This window comes from Grammomys surdaster, unplaced genomic scaffold (assembly GCF_004785775.1).
Source record: "Grammomys surdaster isolate TR1022 unplaced genomic scaffold, NIH_TR_1.0 140, whole genome shotgun sequence".
Taxonomy (NCBI): Eukaryota; Metazoa; Chordata; class Mammalia; order Rodentia; family Muridae; genus Grammomys; species Grammomys surdaster.
Window position 1 is genome coordinate 2,476,281 of NW_021604598.1, and position 21,152 is coordinate 2,497,432.

Here is a 21,152-nt window from a genome sequence, read left to right on the forward strand (position 1 = left end):
GGCAGACACAGTGCCTGCCAGCCAGCTAGGCTTGCCTCCTTGACAAGTTCCAGGCAAATATGAGAACCGTCTCAAAAAGAAGAGGATAGCACCTGAGCAATGACATCTGAAGTGGTTCTCTGTCTTACAAATCCACATACCTGAGAATGTGCCTACACACAAACCTGAGTATATACCCATGCAGAAAAGAAACAAGAGGAAGAAATGGGGCGTGGCGGTGTAGCTTAGCATGCATGAAGCCTTAGGTTCCATCCACACTCAACATCACATAAACCAGGCATGGCGGTGCACTCAGGAGGATGAGGAGTTCCAGCCATCCTTCACTACATAGTGAATTCAAGGGTAGCCTAGATTACAATGAAACTTTATCATGAGAACTCTTCCCTCTGAAGGATAGACCCTGGCCTAAGTTCTCTGCCACTGTGTGGGAGCTCAGGCAGCAGCCTAGTGCCAGGCCTCACACAAGGCCAGGCTCCCAGCATGCACTCTGGTGCTTTGTACCAGCAGTCATCTCTGTAGGGTCTTCCAGCCACCATGTAGGAGCGACCCCCCACCACCAGTGCGCTCAGCATGGTAGCATATGTGACTGGAAACCTGTCCGTGCACATCCCAGTCCCACTTCTTAGAAGCTGTCCCTGAAATGCTGTAAGAACCACCCAAGGCCACACTTCCCTGGCCTAGTTTTGTTGTTGTTGCTGCTGTTGTTTGGTTTTGTTTTGTTTTTGAAGCAGGGTTTCTCTGTGTAGACCAGGCTGTCCTGAAACTGTAGATGGGGCTGGGATAAAGGCGTGAGCCACCACAGCCCAGCTTTTTGTTTTAAACTGTGAGTGATCCTGAACTATGATCCTCCTGCTTCAGCCTCCCTGTGCTGGTTGACAGGCCTGCACCGCCACACTCTGCTGGGTTTATGAGGTAAGGGTGGAACCCAGGGCTTTGTACATGCCAAGCAAGCACTTGATCCACTGAGCCCCAGGCCTCTCTGGTCACTGCTCTGAGGTTTTAGGGAATAAAGATGAAGGTGGCCCCACTGGAGACAAATTGGAATAGGTAGGTCTGGGGTCAGCTGCAAAACTGAGGAGGCAGGTGGGACTTCAGAAAGCTTACATGCCTTGCCAGGCATGGTAGTGCATACTTCTCAACCCAGCACTTAGGAGGAAAAGGCAGAAGGATCAAAGCCAACCTGGTCTACAAGGAATTCCAGGGTAGCCAGGCCTATGCAGAGAAACCCTATCTTGGGGCGGGGGGGGGGGGGGGGCCCCCAGAAAGAAAACAAGCGTGCATGCCCTAAGGCCTCACCCTCTGGGCTCACAGACTGGGTTTGGTCACACAGGGCTCCATGCAGAAGACATGCATAAAGACATGCTCTTTATGGACTTCTAAATATGTTACATTTATGTATCTGAGTGTATGTGCACATTTGTGCTAGAAATCATATGTGGAAGTGTCAACACAACTTCAGGAGTCTATTCTTGCTTTCTACCATGTGGGCCTGGGCTCGAACTCAGGTCGACAGGCTTGCCTGCTTTTTACTCATTAAGCCATTTTACAAGCCCTCGTCTCCTTCAGTAAGTTCTCAAGCCCACCTTGGGATTCTTAGTGTCATGGCTACGTAGGGAAACTGAGGCCTCGAAAAGTGGCTGCCAGCCATGTGTGGGCATTGCCCTCTAAGACCAGAAGAGGGAGGGCATCGGATCTCCTGGGACTGGAGTTACAAAAGATTGTTTGCTGCTACCTGGGTGTTGGGAATTGAACCTGGATCCTCTGGAAAAGCAGCCAGTGCTTTTAACTACTAGACTGTCTCTTCACTCTCCTGTTTTCCTTTTTAAAACTAATTGTTGCTGGGCAGTGGTGGTGCACGCCTTTAATCCCAGCACTTGGGAAGCAGTGGCAGGTGGATTTCTGAGTTCGAGGCCAGCCTGGTCTACAGAGTAAGTTCCAAGACAGCCAGAGCTACACAGAGAAACCCTGTCTCGAAAACCCAAAAACAAACCAAAACAAACCACTATTTGTTAGTAATGTGGGGATTTACCTCTCTTTCTGTCCCTGCATCTGTGAGCTTGGTGACCCCTTTCTCAAGGATATCTAGGGATCTGTGCTGCATAGGGTCTCCTGGAGAGCCCAGAGTATTGACCTGGCCATATTTCTAGCATATCAAAGAGTCTGGGATTGTCTCACAGAATGAGGCACCCCAGTGTTGAGTTTCTGGGTTCCAGCTCCAGCATTCTTTAAGAAAAGCAACCTGAGAGCTGGGCAGACCCGAGGGTGTGAGTGTGTGTGTGTGTGTGTGTGTGTGTGTGTGTGTGTGTGTGTGTGTGTGTGTTTCCAGGGTCTCATAGGGGCACAGCTGACAGCTGTTAAAAGCTTCTTTCCTTTGTACTGGGAACAACCGTTCCATTTCCCCTCATCCGGGGACAGAAAGCAGGCACTTAGGCCTCACCATAGACAAGGCCTGTAGCAGGGCTACACCACCAACAAGAGGTGTGCAAGGAGCCCTCTGGGTGCCAAAGATAAAGCACAGTGAGATCTAGGGGCCATGGAGACCCTACCACCTTTAAGGGTCCTGGCAGGGGACCTAAGCATCACAGGGAACAGCCATCCCGAGAACCAGGCCACTTGTGTAGACAAGCCTTCTATAAAGACCAGAAGGTGCCTTTTCTTTATTTAGGAATAAACAAGAAGAGAACAGTGCCAGTTGGAAACAAGGAGAAAGGCCCAGTTTACCTGAGGACATCCCTCCCCACCCCAGGGCTTTCTCAGTCCTGGGTGTACTTTTTCCACTTCCTCCTCTTCCTTCCAGAATCTTCCATAGGTATTTCCACCCCAGTGGAGACAGAGGTGACACTCACCTTAGGTGGAATATTCCCACTGTCGCTGCTGGCCCAAGCCCAGCCTAACCAATGTGCAGACTACTGTACATATCACAGCCTCCTGAACAGGTAGTCTGAACACTGGGATGGCGGGGATGGCTGTTTAGTCTTTCAGCGTGGCCACTGTGCAGGCCAGGGAGTCTCTGCTCCTCCCAAGCTCCTCCGTTCATCCATGCAGCACCCTGGATTCTCTGACGTGGCAAGGCCACTTGCTCACATCTGGACAAAGTTGGGGTTTTCAGGAAATCCAAAGGCAGGCTGGAGGAGGGTTTGGGTCGATGGCCCATGCTGCAGGAGGAGGTCCTTGTGCAGTTGTGTACTCTGTGAGCAAGAGTGCGCGTGCGCGTGTGCGTGTGTGTGTGTGTGTGTGTGTGTGTGTGTGTGTGTGTGGTTTGGGCAACCACTCGATCCCAGGCAGAATCACATATAAACAGTTCCAGATGTGGCGAGGCTAGATGTCTGTGACTCAATGACTTGGCCCTGGCCTGCTGGCAGGAAGCTGTCTCATGACACCATAGGGTGGGGGCCACAGAGTTGCCTCTGGGAACTTACCCACCTCTGGAAACAGTAGCTCCTTTGGAGACCCCCAAAATCCCAGCTTTGTTTGTTATAACAAGGCAGACTTGAGGCTGCCTTCCCTGTGTAGGGCTCTCGGCATTCAATGTGTATGCGCAGTGTTCCACTCTCCGTGGTCACAGCCTCTCCGCCTGTGCCCCAGTCATCCAGTCAGACCCGCTGAGGCTGACTGGGAGTCAGTCCAAGAATCAGCTGGAAACCTGGGGCCACAACTGTCCCACCCCCCCTCCCAAGGGTGAGACTCAGCAGGCCTCAGACAGGTGGGGGACAGGGGCTCAAAGAGGAGAAGCAACTTGTTCTAGACAGTGGAAAGGCAGAGCAAAGTTGACTCGTACAGTGTTCAGGCCGGATTCAGAAGTGGTATTCCAGAAAGCTGCATTCTGGGGCTTTCTGTTGGTGCAATGGCCAGAAACATGAGAAAGAGTCATGAAAGATGTCTAGTGAGCCTAGGGAGACGGCTCTGTGAGGAGAGCATTTACACTGGCCTGTGCACCCATGGGTGCTGTGGGTGCCTGTAACCTCAGCACTGTAGAGGGCAAAGACAGGAGGATGCTGGGGGTTGCTGACCACCAGGCTTAGTGAAAGAGCTTCTCATAGAAATAGACATCTTCTTAACTTTCCCATAAAGGCCTTCTCCCCCAGGCTGTTGGAGACACCACACACAGGAGGACATGTCCAGGTGACAGGCTGAGACTGGGCTCAGCTGTCGAGTTTTCCTATTGCTTCATGAATGGGTGTGGTGACAGTTCAAGCTGTAATGAGGTACAGTACTTGTGAGGCAGATGCCAGAGGCTCAGGAGTTCGAGGTCCTCGTCAGCTCTGTAGGGAGGTGGATGCTAACCTGGGCTATATGAGACTTTGTTCTTAAAAAAAAAAAAAAAGTCTTTACGGTGCAGAAATCCCCAGAGAGCTGTTTTCATTTACAACTGTACTTATGTTAAACAGTGGCCCCTGCTCTGTGCTGGACAGACAGCTTCAATCTGACCAGACATAAAAGGAAAAATGTCATAGTCCTATCATTATGACTCCTTGGGAGTCAGGAGGAATACAGCTTCATGGAAGGCCTGTCTTCAGGATCGCTGCCTGTGCAGCAGCCGTTGTGCTCACCTGAGAGAGGCCCCGGCTTCGTCCCCAGCATCATCCCCAGCATCACCAGAAAGAAAAGGGGAGGCTGAGGTTGCTGGGTGCTGGTCGGGCGTGCATGGAGTAGCCAGAGGTGGCTCACAGAGCACTGGCACTTCTGTGACATTGGTGCCCAGGTGCCAGCTTCCCAGTTCCCTGTGAGTGGCATTGCCACCATAGCTCAGATCATGGGGAGGGCCACCTGGGAATGAAGTTAGGGCTGAGTAGTTTGAGCAACCTCTGCCTGTGTGTTCTCTGGATACAAAACAAAGTTGCCTTTGTCTGGCAACTGCGGACCAGCCAGGTGTAGGCAGTCATGTAGGTCATTAGTCATAGTATCTACAGTGGGGTGGGATGGGTCAGCCCTGAGGTACCTTCTGCACACCTTAGGAAGGCCAGGAGGGGCTGACACAGGGCACTGGGACAGGAACATTTTGGACAGAGGCCGCACATACAAAGGTCCTGGGATAAGAGAGAATGTTAAGGGAACATTTGAGTAAACATAGGGGTGACAGAGCTCTCAGCACACCAAATGCCCGGTGTTGGCAGTGGCTGTCAGGTTGTTGCCGGCTCTGCCCTGGCAGCCCAGATGAGACCTCTCCTCTCTCCTCAGGAGAAAGAAAAGAAGTATATGCTGCCGCTGGACAACCTCAAAATCCGGGATGTGGAGAAGGGCTTCATGTCCAACAAGCACGTGTTTGCCATCTTCAACACAGAGCAGAGGTGAGGAGCCTGTGGGCCCAGGAGAGCTGAGTGGCCAGCAGTCCCATCGCCAGGTCACACCTTCTAGAAAGGGAGTGCACTTGAAAACTGTCCCAGGGAGCTGGGCGGTGGTGGCGCACACCTTTAATCCCAGCACTTGGGAGCCAGAGGCAGGCGGATTTCTGAGTTCGAGAGTTCGAGGCTAGCCTGGTCTACAGAGTGAGTTCCAGGACAGCCAGGGCTACACAGAGAAACCCTGTCTCGAAAAACCAAACCAAAAAAAAAAAAAGCAAAAAATGAAAACTGTCCTAGTGGTGTTTATTTCTTTGTGAGGTAAGGGTGGAGAAACGTGGATGCAGAGAACTGAAATGAAGTAAGCGTGAGGACCTCAGTGCAACCCTCACACACACACAACCCTCACACAACTCTCACACACAACCCTCACACATACAACCCACACACACACAACCCTTACACACACATGTACAAGAAAAAGCCTGGCACAGTGCTGGGGAGGCAGAAAGGGCAGGATCCTTGGTGCTTGCTGACCCACTAGCCAGTCTAGGCAAGTCTGTGACCTTCAGGCCAGTGAGACAGACCCTGTCTCAAAGAGTAAGGTGCACAGAAAGTGAGGAAGTCTGGTGCTGACCTCTGACCTCTGCAGACGTATGCACGCATGCACATACTCACTGCACCACCAGACCATAGAGGTTGAATATATTTCTGCTGTTGCTGTGGTCTTCCCCGCAGACACCTCAGTGTCTCCACTAAGTGTCTCCTCACATCAGTGGGAGCTCCAAAGCCAGAGCAGGGTATAATGAGATACGCCCAACATGGGGCTGGTGGGTAGCCATTCCTGCAGAACAAGGAGAGCTGGCATGGGGGCTCATGCCTTTGATCCCAGCACTCAGAGGTAGGTAGATCTCTTGAGTTTTAGTATAGCCTGGTCTACAGAGAGAATTTCAAGACAGCCAGGGCTACACAGAGAAACCCCTTCTCAAAAAAATCTGTAATAGGAAAGAGGGGCAGCGAGTTGTCAGAAGGCCTGGTGTGGTGGTGTACAACTTCAGTTGGAGCAGGCAGGTGGATCTCTGTGGGTTGGAGGCCAGCCTAGTTTACATAGCAAATTCTAAGACAACAAGGGCTACATGGGGAGACCTCAGTGGTGGCAGGAGCCTTTAATAAGCTCATTCTTGCTGGTGCTTGGTTCTTGAATGCACAATGCCACTTACACTGGGTTGAGTCTCCCACACCAGTTATTAACAGTCCTCCACAGGTATGCCCACAGACAGACCCATTGCAAACAATCCCTATGGAGACACTCCTCTCAGGTTGTGGCATGTTGATAATTAAAGCCAAATGTCACAGAGAAGAAGTGACTGAGTTCAGATACCAGGCTGGAAAGTCAGGCATGATGGCACATACCCCTAATCCAGCACACGGGAGGCTGAAGCAGGAAGTTCTAAGTTTGAGGCTGTCTTTGGATGTATAGCAAGTCCCTAAGCTACCAACACTTGTATGCCAGATACTCTTGATCTGATGGTAGTGTGTGTGTCTATGTATTTGTGTATACACACACACATCTATGGTCATTGGTGCTATAGTACACCTGGCAGACACACCCAGAAACCTTTGAACAAACTGGGAAAGGTACAAGACCCACCCTTGTACCCATATCAGGGAGAACCCCCAGAGCCCATGATCTCAGTGACCAGTCAAGTCCCTTCTACCACATACTCCAGGAATGTCTACAAGGATCTGCGACAGATCGAGCTGGCTTGTGACTCCCAGGAAGATGTGGACAGCTGGAAGGCTTCGTTCCTGCGAGCTGGGGTCTACCCAGAGAAGGACCAGGTGAGGGAGGGGCTGCCTTCCCTGCTTAGATGACATACCAGAGGATAAGCAGACCCTGCATGGAGGAAGGGACCCAGGATTTCTAGGCCACACCTGTTAAGTCAGCTTTTCTTTGCTCGGTTAAAAACTGCCAGTCTATGGAGATGGCTTAGGTGAGGCTTGCCACACAATCATGAGGGCCTGGATTTGAGCCCTAGAATTCAAACAGTGACCATGTTTGGTGGTACACTCTGTCATCCTTGTGCTAGGAAGGCAGGCAGAGGAAAACCTCTGGAGCTCAGGAGCTAGCCAGCCACAGCAGAGCAGAGATCCCCAGGTCCTAGCGAGAGGCCTTGTCTCAAAGTAAATCTAAAAGAACCTAACAGACACAGAAAAAAAGCCAGACACAGACAGCATATGTACCTATAACCCTTGCAGAGTCTTGCAGAGTGGGCACACTTGCAGTGAAAAAGGAGTATGGATCCCTAAAGCCCACTTAGCAGGCAGCCTAGAAAAATCTATGAGCTCCAAATTCAGTGAGAGTCCCTGTCTCAAAAAGCTGGCCAACAAGATGGTGGCCTGGAGGTGCTTGCTACCAAGCCTGATAATGACATGAGTTTGGTCCCTAAGACCATGTGGTAGAAAGAGAACTGGTTCCCACAAGTTCTTTTCTAACCTCTACACATGTATCATGGCACATGTGTTCACACAATTGTATACATGTACAAAACATAAATGTATTGTTTTGTTTTTAGGCTGTGTCTCTCCATGTGGCTCTGGCTGGCCCAAAATTTAGTATGTAGACCAAGCTGGCCTTAAATTCAGATCTATCTGCTTCTGCCTCTTGAATGCTAGAAGGCCTGGGCTACCACACCTGGCATAAAATGTAATTTAAAAAATTTAATAACAGGTCCTGGCATGTTGGTACACACCTTTAATCCCAGTTCAAGACCAGCTTTGACTATACAGTGAGCTCTAGGATAGCCAGAGCTACATAGAGAGAGCCTATTCATTCATTCATTCATAGATAGATAGATAGATAGATAGATAGACAGACAGATAGATAGATAGAAAGAATAAACATAAATAAAAATTTTGAGGCATGGAGAGAGATGGCTCACTGGTTAAGAGCACTGAATGCTCTTCCAGAGGTCCTGAGTTCAATTCCCAGCAACCACATGGTGGCTCACAACCATTTGCTTTGGGGTCTGATGCCCTCTTCTGGTGTGTCTGAAGACAGGGACAGTGTAGTCACATACATAAAATAAATAAATAATTAAAGAAATTTTTTTTGAGGTACTGAAGATAAAGTTCAGGAAAGAGTCATTGTCCATGTTGGGATACACTACATGCGCACAGTTAGGGTGAACAGCTTGTAAGGATAATGTGCATGTAAGGTACATACATGCAAACACAAATCAATAAATACCTGCTACACAGCCAAGAGAAAGAAGTGTTCGGTTTGGCTCCCAGTCTTAGAGGTCTCAGTCCATAGCTGCTTGGCCCCATATGCTTAGGCTGGCCTCATGGCAGTCGTATTGAGGTACAGAGGCAAGCAGCAGCAGGGCAGGCGTGCAAGGGCTGGGGCCAGGGTATCCCTGGGATATATACCTAGTGACCTACCTCCCCCAGCTCAGCCTAACCTGAAGTTTCCAGAGCCTCACAAACAACAGTAGTATGGCTGTAAAAGGACAGCTCTGCAGACAAAGGCCATGGCTGCCCCTCCAGAGGACCCAAGTTCAGTCCCCACCACCCTCGTGACAGTTCACAGCTGTCTGTAACTCCAGTTCTGGGAGATCTTCTGGACTCTGGACGCCTGCATACATACTATGTGTACACATACCACACCAATGTACACATAAAAGTAAATCTTAAAAATACAGTACCATCAGCTGAGACTCAAGGGACCCAGCACCTGAGCCCTAGAGACATCCCGTATTCAAACACAGCAGCACGCTATGATCTCAAAGGGCACATAGCTGGTACCCTCCAAGGCAAGCAGAGCAAAGTAGGCGTGGTTTGTCATTAGGATCCAGAAAGTTCTCCAGAAGAATCTATGGCCTGGAAGGCCAGTGCACTTAGGAGTCACCTACTTTGTTTCTTTTTTCCTCCTGTCCTTGGGATGAAGTCACTACAGATCCTGGCCACCCAAAGGGACACTGTGTTCTCATCCACTGGGGAAAGAGTTCAACATGGCTCTAACCAGTGTTCCCCCAGCGCAGACCACAAGGTGTAAGGGAACCGTCTGGAACACACTCAAGTGGGTCATTTGTCAGCAGGGTAGGCACATGGTTCCCAGGAGTCAGGACTCAGTGCAGGGCTGCTGAGCCACAGTGGACCCTCCCTCTGTGTCCCCGCAGGCAGAGAATGAGGATGGAGCACAAGAGAACACCTTCTCCATGGACCCGCAGCTGGAGCGGCAGGTGGAGACCATCCGCAACCTGGTGGACTCCTACGTGGCCATCATCAACAAGTCCATCCGTGACCTCATGCCAAAGACCATCATGCACCTCATGATCAACAATGTGAGTGGTGGCTTCAAGTCACCAAAGGTCCTAGCAAGGCTCACAGGGCTGCAATTCAGCTCCAGGTGTTTTGCAGCATGCCGGTCAGCCCAGCACCAGGAGGAGGCAGGAGACTCAGAAGTTCACCAGCATCCTCTGATATGTAGCCAGTTTAGGGGAGCTTTCACTGCGTGAGACCTTGTCTCAAAAAACAAAACCAGGGCAAATGAGGGGGTTCAGAAGGTAAAGGCTCGTGTCCTGCAATCCTCATCTTCGATTCCCTAGAACCCACTCTTCAGAGCTGTCCTCTGACATGCACACACACACACACACACACACACACACACAGTTAATACATACTGCTAGCTTAAAAGCAAACCTAATTTTAAAAAGGTGTGCAAAGTTAGAACAGGTTGGTTGGTTTAGTAGCTTTTGGGATTGTTTGTTTTTTGGGTTTTTTGTTTTGTTTTGTTTGTTTTGTTTTTTTTGGTGTGTGGTTGGTTGGTTGGTTGGTTGGTTTTGTGGTGTTGGAGATGAACCCGAGGTATGATGAACCTTAGGTAATCACTGGAAGACTGAGCACCTCTGCTCCTTCTCTGGGGGATTCTAAGCAGCTGATCTGTGCCCCGATTGAGGGATGGATTTTAGGCAGAGGCTCTACAGCTAAACTTGACCCTCCCTCAGTCTGTGACTTTTCCAGTCTCAATAGGCTTCTGAGTTATCGCCTAGTGTAGGGGACTGACCTTTCCCACCACTGTCCTCAGACAAAGGCCTTCATCCACCATGAGCTGCTGGCCTACCTGTACTCATCAGCAGACCAGAGCAGCCTCATGGAAGAGTCAGCTGAGCAGGCTCAGCGGCGGGACGATATGCTGCGCATGTACCACGCACTCAAGGAAGCACTCAACATCATTGGGGACATCAGCACCAGCACTGTGTCCACGCCTGTGCCCCCTCCTGTTGATGACACTTGGCTCCAGAACACCAGTGGCCACAGGTCTGGAGGGCAGTTTGTCCCCCAATGTGCATATACAAGCTTAAGTTCCACCCTTCCTTTTCCCTCTGTCCTATTAGGAGACAGGTCACAGCTTGGAATGGGACAAGAGTCTTAACTGAACAACACCACGCACAGGACTGAGCACCTGTTCTGCTTAAAGCCACAGGGGTGCCAGGACCTCCAATGCCAACTGAGCTAAATCTCTAGAGGAGAAAACCGCACACCACAATTCCCCACCAACCCATGCATTTTCTAGTGCTTTCTTGATGGGCAAGTGGAAAACAAGAGCAAGAAGCCCAGGGGACAGTCGGCCTCCTAGAGCATAGAGAAGGGCCCAGGACAAGTCTCAGAAGGCTCATAGAACCAGGGACTCCATTGGCTTCAAGATGGGAAAGGTGGCCAGAGACACTAGGGCAGCCACAGTCCAGGTGTCAAAGCAGCAGTCAAGGAAGGTCAGTGCAGTGGGCCCTCTGAGGCTGCAGGGCCTGTGGAGCCCTCAGAGAGAGGAAGAACCCAGATCTGGTAGATTCCGGTCCCCAGATCCAGTGGGGAACAGGGCAGGCAGATTTACAGAGGCAGAGAGGTGACACATGGGGGCCAGAGCTGAGCTCTAGACAGTCGCTAAGCTGTAGGTGCATCAGAAGGCCAAGTGCAGTCTGTACCCTTGCCCCTTGGAGCCCCAGCAATATGGAATGGTGTGGCTCAGGTTGGTGGGTGCCCAGTGCCTCTACCCCCACCTCAGTCTCTTGTGGATGCTCACAGTCTCCTTCCTCCACAGCCCCACCCCACAGCGCCGACCTGTGTCCAGTGTGCACCCACCAGGCCGGCCACCTGCAGTGCGGGGTCCCACACCGGGGCCTCCTCTGATTCCTATGCCTGTGGGGGCCACATCCTCCTTCTCAGCACCCCCCATCCCATCCCGACCTGGACCTGTGTTTGCCAACAACGACCCCTTCTCTGCACCACCTCAGATACCATCTCGGCCAGCACGGATCCCCCCTGGAATCCCTCCAGGAGTGCCCAGGTAAGGCCCACAACCTGCATCCTGGGGTCTCTTTGTGGGGACTTTAACCTCTCCCCCGATTCTGATGACTTCCAGTGTAGCCCCAACAGGTCATAGAACAACACAGACATTCCCGCTTGTGTCCTGAGAAACTGAGCTCCAAAGGGGCCAACCCCTGCTTAGCCTGTGCCACACAGCAGTGTATCAGCTGGTGCCAGGGCAGGACTCATGTCTGACTAGCTTGGGGCACCATACCACTGCTGACCCTGCTGAAGTCAGCAATGCCTGGTGAGCCATGTTCTGGTCTCCCAAATCTGAGATCAGAGAAGCAGGCAAGGTGGCACATCTGGTGACTTGCTACAAAGGCTGATGGCCTGAATTCAGTCTCCAGGACCCTCTTGGTAGAAGGAGGGGACTAGCTCTTCCCAAGGCAGAGAACTTGCCTATAAACCCCAAAGCAAGCTAGTGACATGGGGATACTAGGAAAGTATCTGGATTTGACCTAGTCCCTTGTACCCCAACTCTGGGAACACCCTGGGGTGGGCTGGAAGGGCTGGGTCCCCATCCTCACCCTGATTCTGGCATCACCCTCCACCTCCCCATGTCTTTACTTTCTTTGCAGCAGAAGAGCGCCCGCTGCGCCCAGTCGGCCCACCATTATCCGCCCAGCCGAGCCGTCCCTGCTCGACTAGGCTGCAGGGGGCAAAGTTCTGGGGGGGTCCCCTCATGCACCCACAGTGCAGGAGAACTTTGGTGGTCTGGGCCCTGCTACTGCCCCCATGTTGGGACCAGGCTCCCCGTGGGCAAGCCCTGCCCTTTCTTCCCTGGCCCTAGTGGACACGACATGAGAGGGTGGGAAGGAGGCCCGCCACAGCACATGGGACTTTGCACTTTGGGACGATGGGACAAGGAGGAGCTCTGGTTAGCAGAACAGGACTGCGTCCTTGGGACCATCTGGAAAGATCCAGGCTAGTGTAGGGGGACTCTCCAGGGGCTCCTCCAGACTGTAAGCCTTTGTTCTTTCTGGGGTACAGCGACTGTCCACCATCCCTAAGGACTCCTCAGGCGTGAGCCAGGCCCAGTAGGCCCAGTGCTGGCCACCCACCTGGCTCAAGTTGTATATATCTATAGCTTCTTTGGCCATATTAACCTGAGCCCAGCCCTCTCCACACCCAGAGGTGCCTGTGTGCCTTCCTCGGGCCTGGAGCGCCTCAGCTACAGCCTGCCTCTCTCCTCAGCCCCAGTTGTGGTTTGGGCTGTTGAACTGGGGATACATTAGGGGCCTCTTGGCTCCCAACCAGATGTCCCCACAGGGTGGGCCCTGGGTGCCTCTGCAGATTCTGCTCACTGCTTGGACTGACCACTGTTAAGTGCCTGCCTCTGTATATCCTATTAATAAACTAAAATAAAGGGAAGCCCTTCTGGTGGTTACGTGTGTGGGCCTTTTGTGTGTGTCCCAGCCCAGGAGATTGAACACCCCCCTCCTGGGGCTGCCCACACTCACTCATTTACACATGTGAGTCTTGTGTCATCTGTTCTGCACCCCTCTCATCCCGCCCCCCCCACCACCAGGCCTTACACACAGTGCTCATGGGAAATGGGAATTCTACCCACTACTCCAAGTGATGCTATGGCCAGGCCCACTTCCAGTCCCCCACTAGCTCTACAGGGGACACAATTCAACTTTGCTTTATGATCTTTTTCTTTCGTGCCAGGCGACCACCTCCATCGGCTCCTGCCCGACCTTTCTTCTGAGCTTCGTGGGAGTGCCCCCCCCCTCCTGGCTGCCCCTGGCTTGAGGCTAGGTCTGTCCCAAGCTGACATCCCTGAGCCCCAGTCACCAGGCACTATTAACTTTTCTGACCATAATTTATTGACTCCAGTGCCCAGGACAAATGCCCTTTGTTCCTTAAGGCTCATAGGCCAGCTTTGGCAGAGCTGCACCTCAGCCTTATTTGAGGTCCTCTGCACCCAGAAAAGGAAGGGGTCCTCTCCTAGAGTTCTCTTACCAAACAACTAGCTGGCTTCCCTCTGGGCCAAGGGGCCAGGGCTCCTTCCTTTCCAATAAAAGTGACTGTCCTGGTAAGAACTCTGCAGATGTGTCTCCTTCCCAGACCCTAATAAAGTAGGCTTACCCCCAGGAGCAAAGCAGAGACACTGGGGTTGGGGTGTCTAGTTGGAGGACAGGGATGGCTCCACAGCCTGACCCCATCCTAATGGCTGAAGACTGAAGCTAAGGCACAATTTCAGGAGAAAACCAGGGCATCCAGGGGCAGTATGTCCCCACACTGCAGCGCCCAACACTTGCACCTTCCAAGAAACAGGCACTGTTGGTGATCCCTCCCGCTTCCAGGGGTCTGTGAGCCAATGGCACTCCCTGGTCACTGAGAAAGGGAGACACACAGGGCCACTGCTAAGGACCCAACTATGCACTGTCTCATCTGAGGCTGGGAGGTGTCCAGCAAGTCACACACCCGCTGCCCTCCACTGTTTCCTTCATCCTCCGTGGCAGGGGCTACGTGGGTACAGGGCGCTTGTCATGGAAGAAGCGCTTCAGTGTGCAGACCTGCAGGACGGCCACCAGCAGCAGCACAGCCATATTGGCAGCTGACCAGAAGTTGACCCGTTCAAGATTGTCTTCTTGAAGATTACGATCACGAGCCTCAAAGGCTCGGAGCAGAGTGAGCATCTGGATGCTCCGTTCCAGCCGGGTCCTCATGGTCTCTATGGATTCCTGCCAAGGCACAGAGAGGAAGAAGTCAGGCTGCTTACGTCTGAATCCCCCTCCTACCATGGACTGCCTCTGACTATCAGTTCATCTGACTCACATCTGCCAAGAGAAACCCAGCATTTTTTCCCTTTTTTACCCCTTGGAGTTTTCTTATTTTGGGGGGTGAGACTTTTCTTTTTAAGGGGGCACAGGGTGCACATGCTATGGGTTAAATGTGGAGGTCCAAGGACATCGTGCAAGAATCAGTTCTCTCCTTCCACCATGTGGGTCCCAGGTAGTCAGGCTTGGTGCCAATTGCCTTTGCCTACTGAGTCACTTTCACCACTCAAAAGCTTGTCTTTCTGTGGAAGCCAAGGATGGCCTTGAATTTGTGATCCTCTTGACCATCAGCAACCCCTACCCAGTCTGTGCAGCGTTCGGTGTAGCAGCTCAGGTGTGGGAGTGCCTAGCTAAGTGCTCTGCAGACTCAATTATCCCCAGCCCGCCCTTCTGATCTTAGGAGACGGGACCTTGCTCTGTAAATAAGGTTGGTCTTGAACTCACTGGAACCCTGCTTCAGCCTCCTCGGAACTGGGGTTGTAAGCACGCACTACCATACCCAACTCACCCTGATGTCTTCCATTTTGACATCAAGCATCTCTTCAGGCTCCACAGCCTCAGCCCATCCTTCTACCTCCTCCTCATCTTGGAAGCTGTCAAAGATGAGCTCAAAGAACACGAGCTTCTCTGAGATGGTGCTGAAGGAGTTGTCAAAGCACAGCCTGTAGTCTCCAGCCTCAGTTGGCTCCACCCTGGGCAGACAGATGAGACACAGACATGACCCTGGAGTGACCAGCCAGCAGGTCTGTGGAACCAGTAGGATGGTAACCTGAGGCCATTGGGAGCTGCAGGGCTGTAACTGAACCAAGGCAGGGCAGGACTTCACTCACGTGTGCACCCCATCAGCCTTTCGAGACTCACTGACCAACAGCACACCCTGAGGGCTCTCCAAGGTGAAGTCCACGTCCAGCCCAGCACCTCCGATCACCTGAAGAGCAGGTAAGAATTGGGAAACGGGCAGCTTTGAGCCAAGCCTATCTGCCACAGAAGGCCTGGGTCGAACCAAACTGAGAAAGATCCATGTAAGACCATCATGAGCCTATCTTTAAGAAGGAGAAAAAAAAAAACAACAACACAAAATCCCATGTATTTGCTTGGGGTAGAGGAGTGGCACCTGTGGAAATTAGAGGACAACTTGTAGGAGTCGGTTCTGCACTTCTACCATAGAGTTAGGGAACTCAGGTCATCAGGGTTTAGCAGCAAGCGTCCCCTCCCGCCCTGCCCCCAGCAAGCTATTTGGATCCTCAAGGGCCTATCTGAAGACCGACATCCACACCTACAAGGTCCCTTCCCGGTCCCTAAGACGCCTCCTGGTGAGGTCTTTCATCAAGCCACCCGCCACCCCCTTGAGCAGTCCAAGATGGGCGTCTACCTGGCCGCTAACTTAGGGATAACCTACCCAACAACCGCCAGGACCTTCCCTACAACCCAACCCAAAGAGCTTTGAGCAGAGCATACCCCTTCTCTGCAAGACCATAAGCATTCTGGCCACACCCCTGCCCCGCCCCTCCCGCCTTCTGGCCACGCCCCCAGTCGCCACTATTCCGAGCCCGGGACCCTCTAACCTGGTACTCGGTCTCAAGACTAGCATTGGCCGGTGCGGACTGATAAAAACACTGCTTCCTCCCGGCGGGAAGCAGAAATGTGAACTCGCCGTCCTGGATGGGCGGCGGCCCCGCCTCTCCCACTCCTACTGCTGGCAGGAGTAGCCACAGGGCCAGTGCTACGGCCACGCCGGCCGCCATCATCCGGTCTACATGGAGTCACCCTCTACTGACGGGGCGTGGATCCTTTAAGAATTGGTCCTGCCCACCTCTCATTCCTGCAAAGCTCATTGGCTTCGGCTTCTGTTCGACCCCAAAGCCGCGGAATGCTGAGTGAAGGGCCCCAGGGAGGCAAGCTGCCCGGGTAATTGCCTAATCTGCTAGAAAGCATACTATCACTACTGCGAATTTCGTGAAACTTCCCCAAGTCTCTGCTGTTAACCACCGGATTTGGTGGGGTAAATGACAGATCTAAAAATGGTGAAGCACTTCTTTACAGGCAAAAATTAAGATGACTAAATGACGCCATTTAGTTTGTAGGTCCTTCCGTGGGACCGCCTGCAGTCTGCCTTCCCCTAATTCAAGGTGCGTGTCGCCCATTGGTCAGTCATGTATAGGCGGAGCCAGACAAGGACAGCTGCTGTGTCGGATCCAGACTTGTGTAAAGGGTGCTTAAAGCCTTAAGATAGGCTGGGTGTTAGTACTCCAGTATTGGGGTTCTGGCAATCTTAGTTCAGTGAGCATGGCCTCCCCAGACTGCTGTCACTTTACACGATCCCTTATAAGGGGCTTGGTCTCTTCAGTTGGGGGTGATGAGATGTTTGTTGGGTAGTGATTAGAATGCTGGCTCATCCTGCATACAATGTGTCTCAAACCTTTGGGTCAACAGGTCCACGTGCATCTGTACCGACACATGCAGTAATTCCAGTACTTACAAGGCTGAGTCAGGAGATGGAAAGAGTTCGAGGCCATCCTCTCGAACTGGTGTGGAACTACATAGTTCCAGACCAGCAAAAATGGAGGAATCTATTGGGCTTCAAATGGCTCAGAGAATGGAGGTGCTTGCTGCTAAACCATTTAATGACCTTAGTTCAGTCCCCATGTAGTACAATAGTGGAAGGACAGAATTGCCTCCTGACCTCCATGCACACACACAGACAAAACGTCGTGCTGGGTAGTTGTTGTCCACTTAACACAAACTATTCTCCTGGGAAATTGTGTCTCACTTGAGGGATTTCCTTCTGGGCATTTTCTTCATGACTGATTGATGCTGGAAAGTCTAGCCACGGTAGGTGGTACCTTCCATGGGAAGGAGGGTTTGAGCTCTAGAAGAAAAGCAGCTTAAACAAGCCAGCAAGTCGCTCTACTCCATAGTTCCTGCCCTGACCCCATCACTGAGCAACTATGGTGAAGTGAGACTCGTGAGATACAGAACCTGTTTCTTCCCCAAGTCACTTTTGGTGATGGATTTTATCACAGCAGTGGAAACAAAGCTCGAACACACACAAAATACTATATAATAAAAAGAAATTGTGCCTTTAACCCAGCACTCAGGAAGGAGAGGCAGGTGAATCTGTGGGTTTCAGGCCAGCCTGGTCTGCATAGTTAGTTCCAGGTTAGCCAGAGCAGAAAAACCCTGCCTTGATTAAAAAAAAAAAAAATGAAGGGGGCTCTAGCTTGGTGGTAGAGCATTTACATAGCATGAGGAGGGTCTTGCATTCAACTCTAGGAACAACTCTACTTCAGGGAACAAACACACAAGCACCAACAAACCTCAAATGTCAGTGAGGCGACCCTGGATCAGGGAAGAAAAACAGGCTAGTTAATTTTGTCAACTTAGCACACTGGAATCAGCTGAGGTGAGAGTTGCAGTCTGGGGTTGCCTAGAGCAGGTCAGACTGTGGTGACTGCCGTGATTGCTACCTGAGACATGCCCACTGTGGGGAGTTCCCTGGATTTAGGTCCTCAACTGTGAGCATTGTGAGCATGTGTGTACTCCGAGCTCTGCTCCTGACTGTGGGTGTGATGTCATTAGCTGTCAGAAGTTCCTGTCACTCTGAGGAACTACAGCCTGGGATTGTGAGCTATAATAGCCCTGTGTCCCCTAAGTTTCTCTTGGTCGGAGTATTTCATCCCAGCAACAGAAATAAATGAGAAATAAATAAATAAACGCATACAGACATAGTCAGGAGAGCGGCCTTGGAGCACACACAGATGCCTGGCTCAAATCTCAACCTTTAACGGACTTTAAAAATCCATATTCCACCAAACTGGAAAATCTAAAAAAAAAAAAATGGATAATTTCTTGATATATACAACCACCAAAATTAAATACAGGAAATTTAAATAGAATGTGGTGGTTTGGTCGGGAATGACCCCATAGGCTCATATATTTGTATGCTTAGTCTCCAGTTTGATGAACTGTCTGGAAAGGATTGGATGTGGCCTCGTTGGAGAAGGTGTGCCTCTGGTGGCTCTGAAATGTCAAACCTACCCCAGGCCCAGTCATCAGTCTCTCTCTCTCTCTCCCCCTCCCCTCTCTCTCTCTCTTTCTGTGTGTGTGTGTGTGTGTGTGTGTGTGTCTCTGTGTCTGTGTCTGTCTGTGTCTCTCTCTCTGTGTCTGTCTGTCTCCCTCCCACCCTGTCTGCTGACTAACGTTGAGGATGTGAGACTGTCACCGACTGTTCCAGCTCTGTGTCTGTCTGCTCCCCCACCACACTGCTAATGGAGCACCCCTTTTGGAACTATACTAAAGCTCCCAGTTGAATGCCCTCTTTGTGAGAATTGCTTGAGACTGGAGAGATGGCTCAGGAGTTAAGAGCACTGGCTGCTTTTCCCAAGGACCTGGATTGACTTCCCAGAAGCCAGCGGGTGGCTCACAGCTGTATGTTACCCAGTTCCAGAGGGTCCTGTGTCCTCTTCTAGACTCAGGCAGCAGCACACATGCAACACATATGCACATCCAGGCAAGACACTTACATAAAGTAAAAACAAATCTTTAAAAAGAAAATGAACTCAACTTGGGCTGGAGAGATGGCTCAGTGGTTAAGAGCACTCACTGCACTTCCAAAGGTCCTGAGTTCAATTCTCAGCACCCACATGGCAGCTCACAACTGTCTGATGCCATCTTATGGTGTGTGAATGTACATGCAGACAAAGTACCCAATACATAAAATACAGAAATAAATCTTAAAAACAAACAAAACAAGATTGCTGTGGACATAGGGTCTGTTCACACACAGCACAGTGACCCTGAGACACAGACCTATAGTGAAACAAAAGTGGGAATTAACTCTCCCAACCAAAAGAAGTCCAATGCCAGATGGATTCAGTGCAGAATTCTACCAGAACTTCAACAAAGAATTAATACCAATGCTACACAAATTATTTCACAAAATAAAAACAGAAAAACATTGCCTAAATATTTCTATGAGGCTCCAATTTCCTGATGCCTAAACCATATGAAGACTCAACAAAGAGAATTACCATCCAGTTTCCCTTATAGACATATATGTACAAATGCTCATTAAATACTTAAAAACAAAATCCAAGATCACATCAAAAACTAATCATTCATCATGATCAAGTAGACTTCATCACAGAGATTCAGGGATGGTTCAATATATGTAAATTGATAAATCTAATCTACCATATAAACAGACTGGAAGACAAAGCCCATACCATCAGTAGATACAGAAAAAGCCTTTGACAAAAGCCAACATTCCTTCATGATAAAAGTCCTGGAAAGACAAAAGATGCAAGGAACAAACCTCACAATAATAAAGGTGATTGACAGCAACCACCATCAACCTAAACAGAACTTAAGAGCATTTCCAATAATGTCAGGAACAAAACAAGGTTGTCCTAACTCACCATATCTACTTAATATTATACGTCAAGTTTTTTTTTTCCCAGACAGGGTTTCTCTTTGTAGCCCTGGCTATCCTGGAACTCTAGATCAGGCTGGCCTTGAACTCATGGAAATCTGCCTCTCCTTCCCAAGTACTGGGATTAAAAGCATGCACCATCACCGCTCAACAGTGCTTGAAGTCTTAGCTAGAGCAGTAAGACAACAGAAGAGACCAAGTGGACACACACAGGAAAGGAAGAATCAAAGCATCTTTATTTGCAGACACTGTGATTTTATACATAAAAGACTCTAAAAGCCCCACCAGGAAACCTCAGCTGATAAACGCTTGGAGCAAAACAGGATACAAAGTTAACAGGCAGCTGAGTGTGGTGGAGAACTCCTTTTATCCCACTCTAGAGTCAGGCGGAAAGATCTGGGTGAGTTTGAGACCATCCTTTTCTGCAAAGTGAGTGCTGTGAGCCAGGGCTACACAGACAAACCCTATCTCAAAAATCAGGGGGCAGAACCCTTCCTCATTGATGTTCACTGCTGCTCTACAGTTTCTATGCCAGAAACAGAAACAGCCTACATGTCCATCAACAGCTAACTGGGTAATGAAAATGTGTTATATTTACAGAACGGAATATTACTCAGCAGTTTAAAAAAAAATGAGGCCGGGCAGTGGTGGTATACGCCTTTAATCCCAGCCCTTGGGAGGCAGAGGCAGGCGGATTTCTGAGTTCGAGGCCAGCCTGGTCTACAGAGTGAGTTCCAAGGCTATACAGAGAAAAACCAAAAAAAAAAAAATCATGAAATTCACAGGTAACTGGATGGAAGCTAAGGTGAAGTAAACCAGACCCAAAAAGATAAGTATGGTGTGTGTGTGTGTGTGTGTGTGTGTGTGTGTTAGCTTTTAAGCTTGCTACAACTGTTTAACCATAGAGGTCAGGAGGAGGAGGTAGGAGGAGAGGATTTTCCAATGAAGGGGTTAATGGAAATAAAACACATAGTTACAGAGAGATGAGGTGGGAGACACCAGGATGGGAAGATTAAATGGAGATGGGGAGGGGTGGAGGTGGTAAGGGCGGAGCTGGGGGAGGGGCCAACACTAATGCCATTTGAGGCTTCATATGGAAACCTACTACAGGAGAAGCCTCTTAAAATACACACATATATGAAGGAAATCGAAATGGAATCACCAAATACCAGGAGACAAAGCTCCAACCAGACGTCTTGATACAAAGTAAAACCTCCAGTGCCGGAAATCAGTTACATCTGATCCAGTTATTAGCCAGAGGAGGCCCAGTGTGAACTCCCAAACAAC

At 50.5% G+C, this 21,152-nt stretch overlaps 2 protein-coding genes across 12 annotated transcripts in view; one reads left to right on the top strand and one right to left on the bottom strand.

Annotated features, from left to right (window-relative positions):
- Nucleotides 1–13,693, top strand: part of Dnm2 (dynamin 2) — an 85,397-nt gene extending 71,704 nt beyond the window's left edge. For 4 of the 10 annotated variants that reach the window (XM_028763708.1, XM_028763712.1, XM_028763709.1 and 1 more), the window contains 6 exons: nucleotides 5,179–5,288; nucleotides 7,010–7,121; nucleotides 9,461–9,625; nucleotides 10,369–10,601; nucleotides 11,380–11,625; nucleotides 12,227–13,035. In XM_028763708.1, coding sequence (XP_028619541.1) covers nucleotides 5,179–5,288; nucleotides 7,010–7,121; nucleotides 9,461–9,625; nucleotides 10,369–10,601; nucleotides 11,380–11,625; nucleotides 12,227–12,296 — 936 coding nt within the window. In that variant the 3' untranslated portion in view covers nucleotides 12,297–13,035. Of the gene's footprint in view, nucleotides 1–5,178; nucleotides 5,289–7,009; nucleotides 7,122–9,460; nucleotides 9,626–10,368; nucleotides 10,602–11,379; nucleotides 11,626–12,226; nucleotides 13,036–13,319 lie in introns of those variants that run through there. The other 6 variants (XM_028763716.1, XM_028763717.1, XM_028763715.1 and 3 more) reach the window with 3 other exon arrangements.
- Tmed1 (transmembrane p24 trafficking protein 1) lies at nucleotides 13,455–16,250 on the bottom strand. 2 transcript variants are annotated; one of them, XM_028763718.1, is made up of 4 exons: nucleotides 16,000–16,250; nucleotides 15,265–15,362; nucleotides 14,943–15,126; nucleotides 13,455–14,338 (listed from the first exon to the last, which is right to left on the bottom strand). In XM_028763718.1, exons 1-4 carry the CDS (start codon nucleotides 16,180–16,182, stop codon nucleotides 14,120–14,122), a joined length of 684 nt encoding a protein of 227 aa, XP_028619551.1. In that variant the 5' UTR covers nucleotides 16,183–16,250; the 3' UTR covers nucleotides 13,455–14,119. The 2 variants fall into 2 exon arrangements, with proteins under 2 accessions (XP_028619551.1, XP_028619552.1); XM_028763719.1 differs by lacking the exon at nucleotides 16,000–16,250 and adding an exon at nucleotides 15,834–15,890.
- Between the last annotated feature and the right edge of the window lie 4,902 nt (nucleotides 16,251–21,152).

What these genes read in the sequence shown, in the direction of transcription:
- Tmed1 (XM_028763718.1), bottom strand. Translation starts at nt 16,182, where the DNA reads ATGATGGCGGCCGGCGTGGCCGTAGCACTGGCCCTGTGGCTACTCCTG. An exon ending in GTCTTGAGACCGAGTACCAG is followed by an intron (nt 15,363 to 15,999) that starts GTTAGAGGGTCC and finishes CCTGCTCTTCAG; the next exon opens with GTGATCGGAGGTGCTGGGCT. An exon ending in AAGGCTGATGGGGTGCACAC is followed by an intron (nt 15,127 to 15,264) that starts GTGAGTGAAGTC and finishes CTGTCTGCCCAG; the next exon opens with GGTGGAGCCAACTGAGGCTG.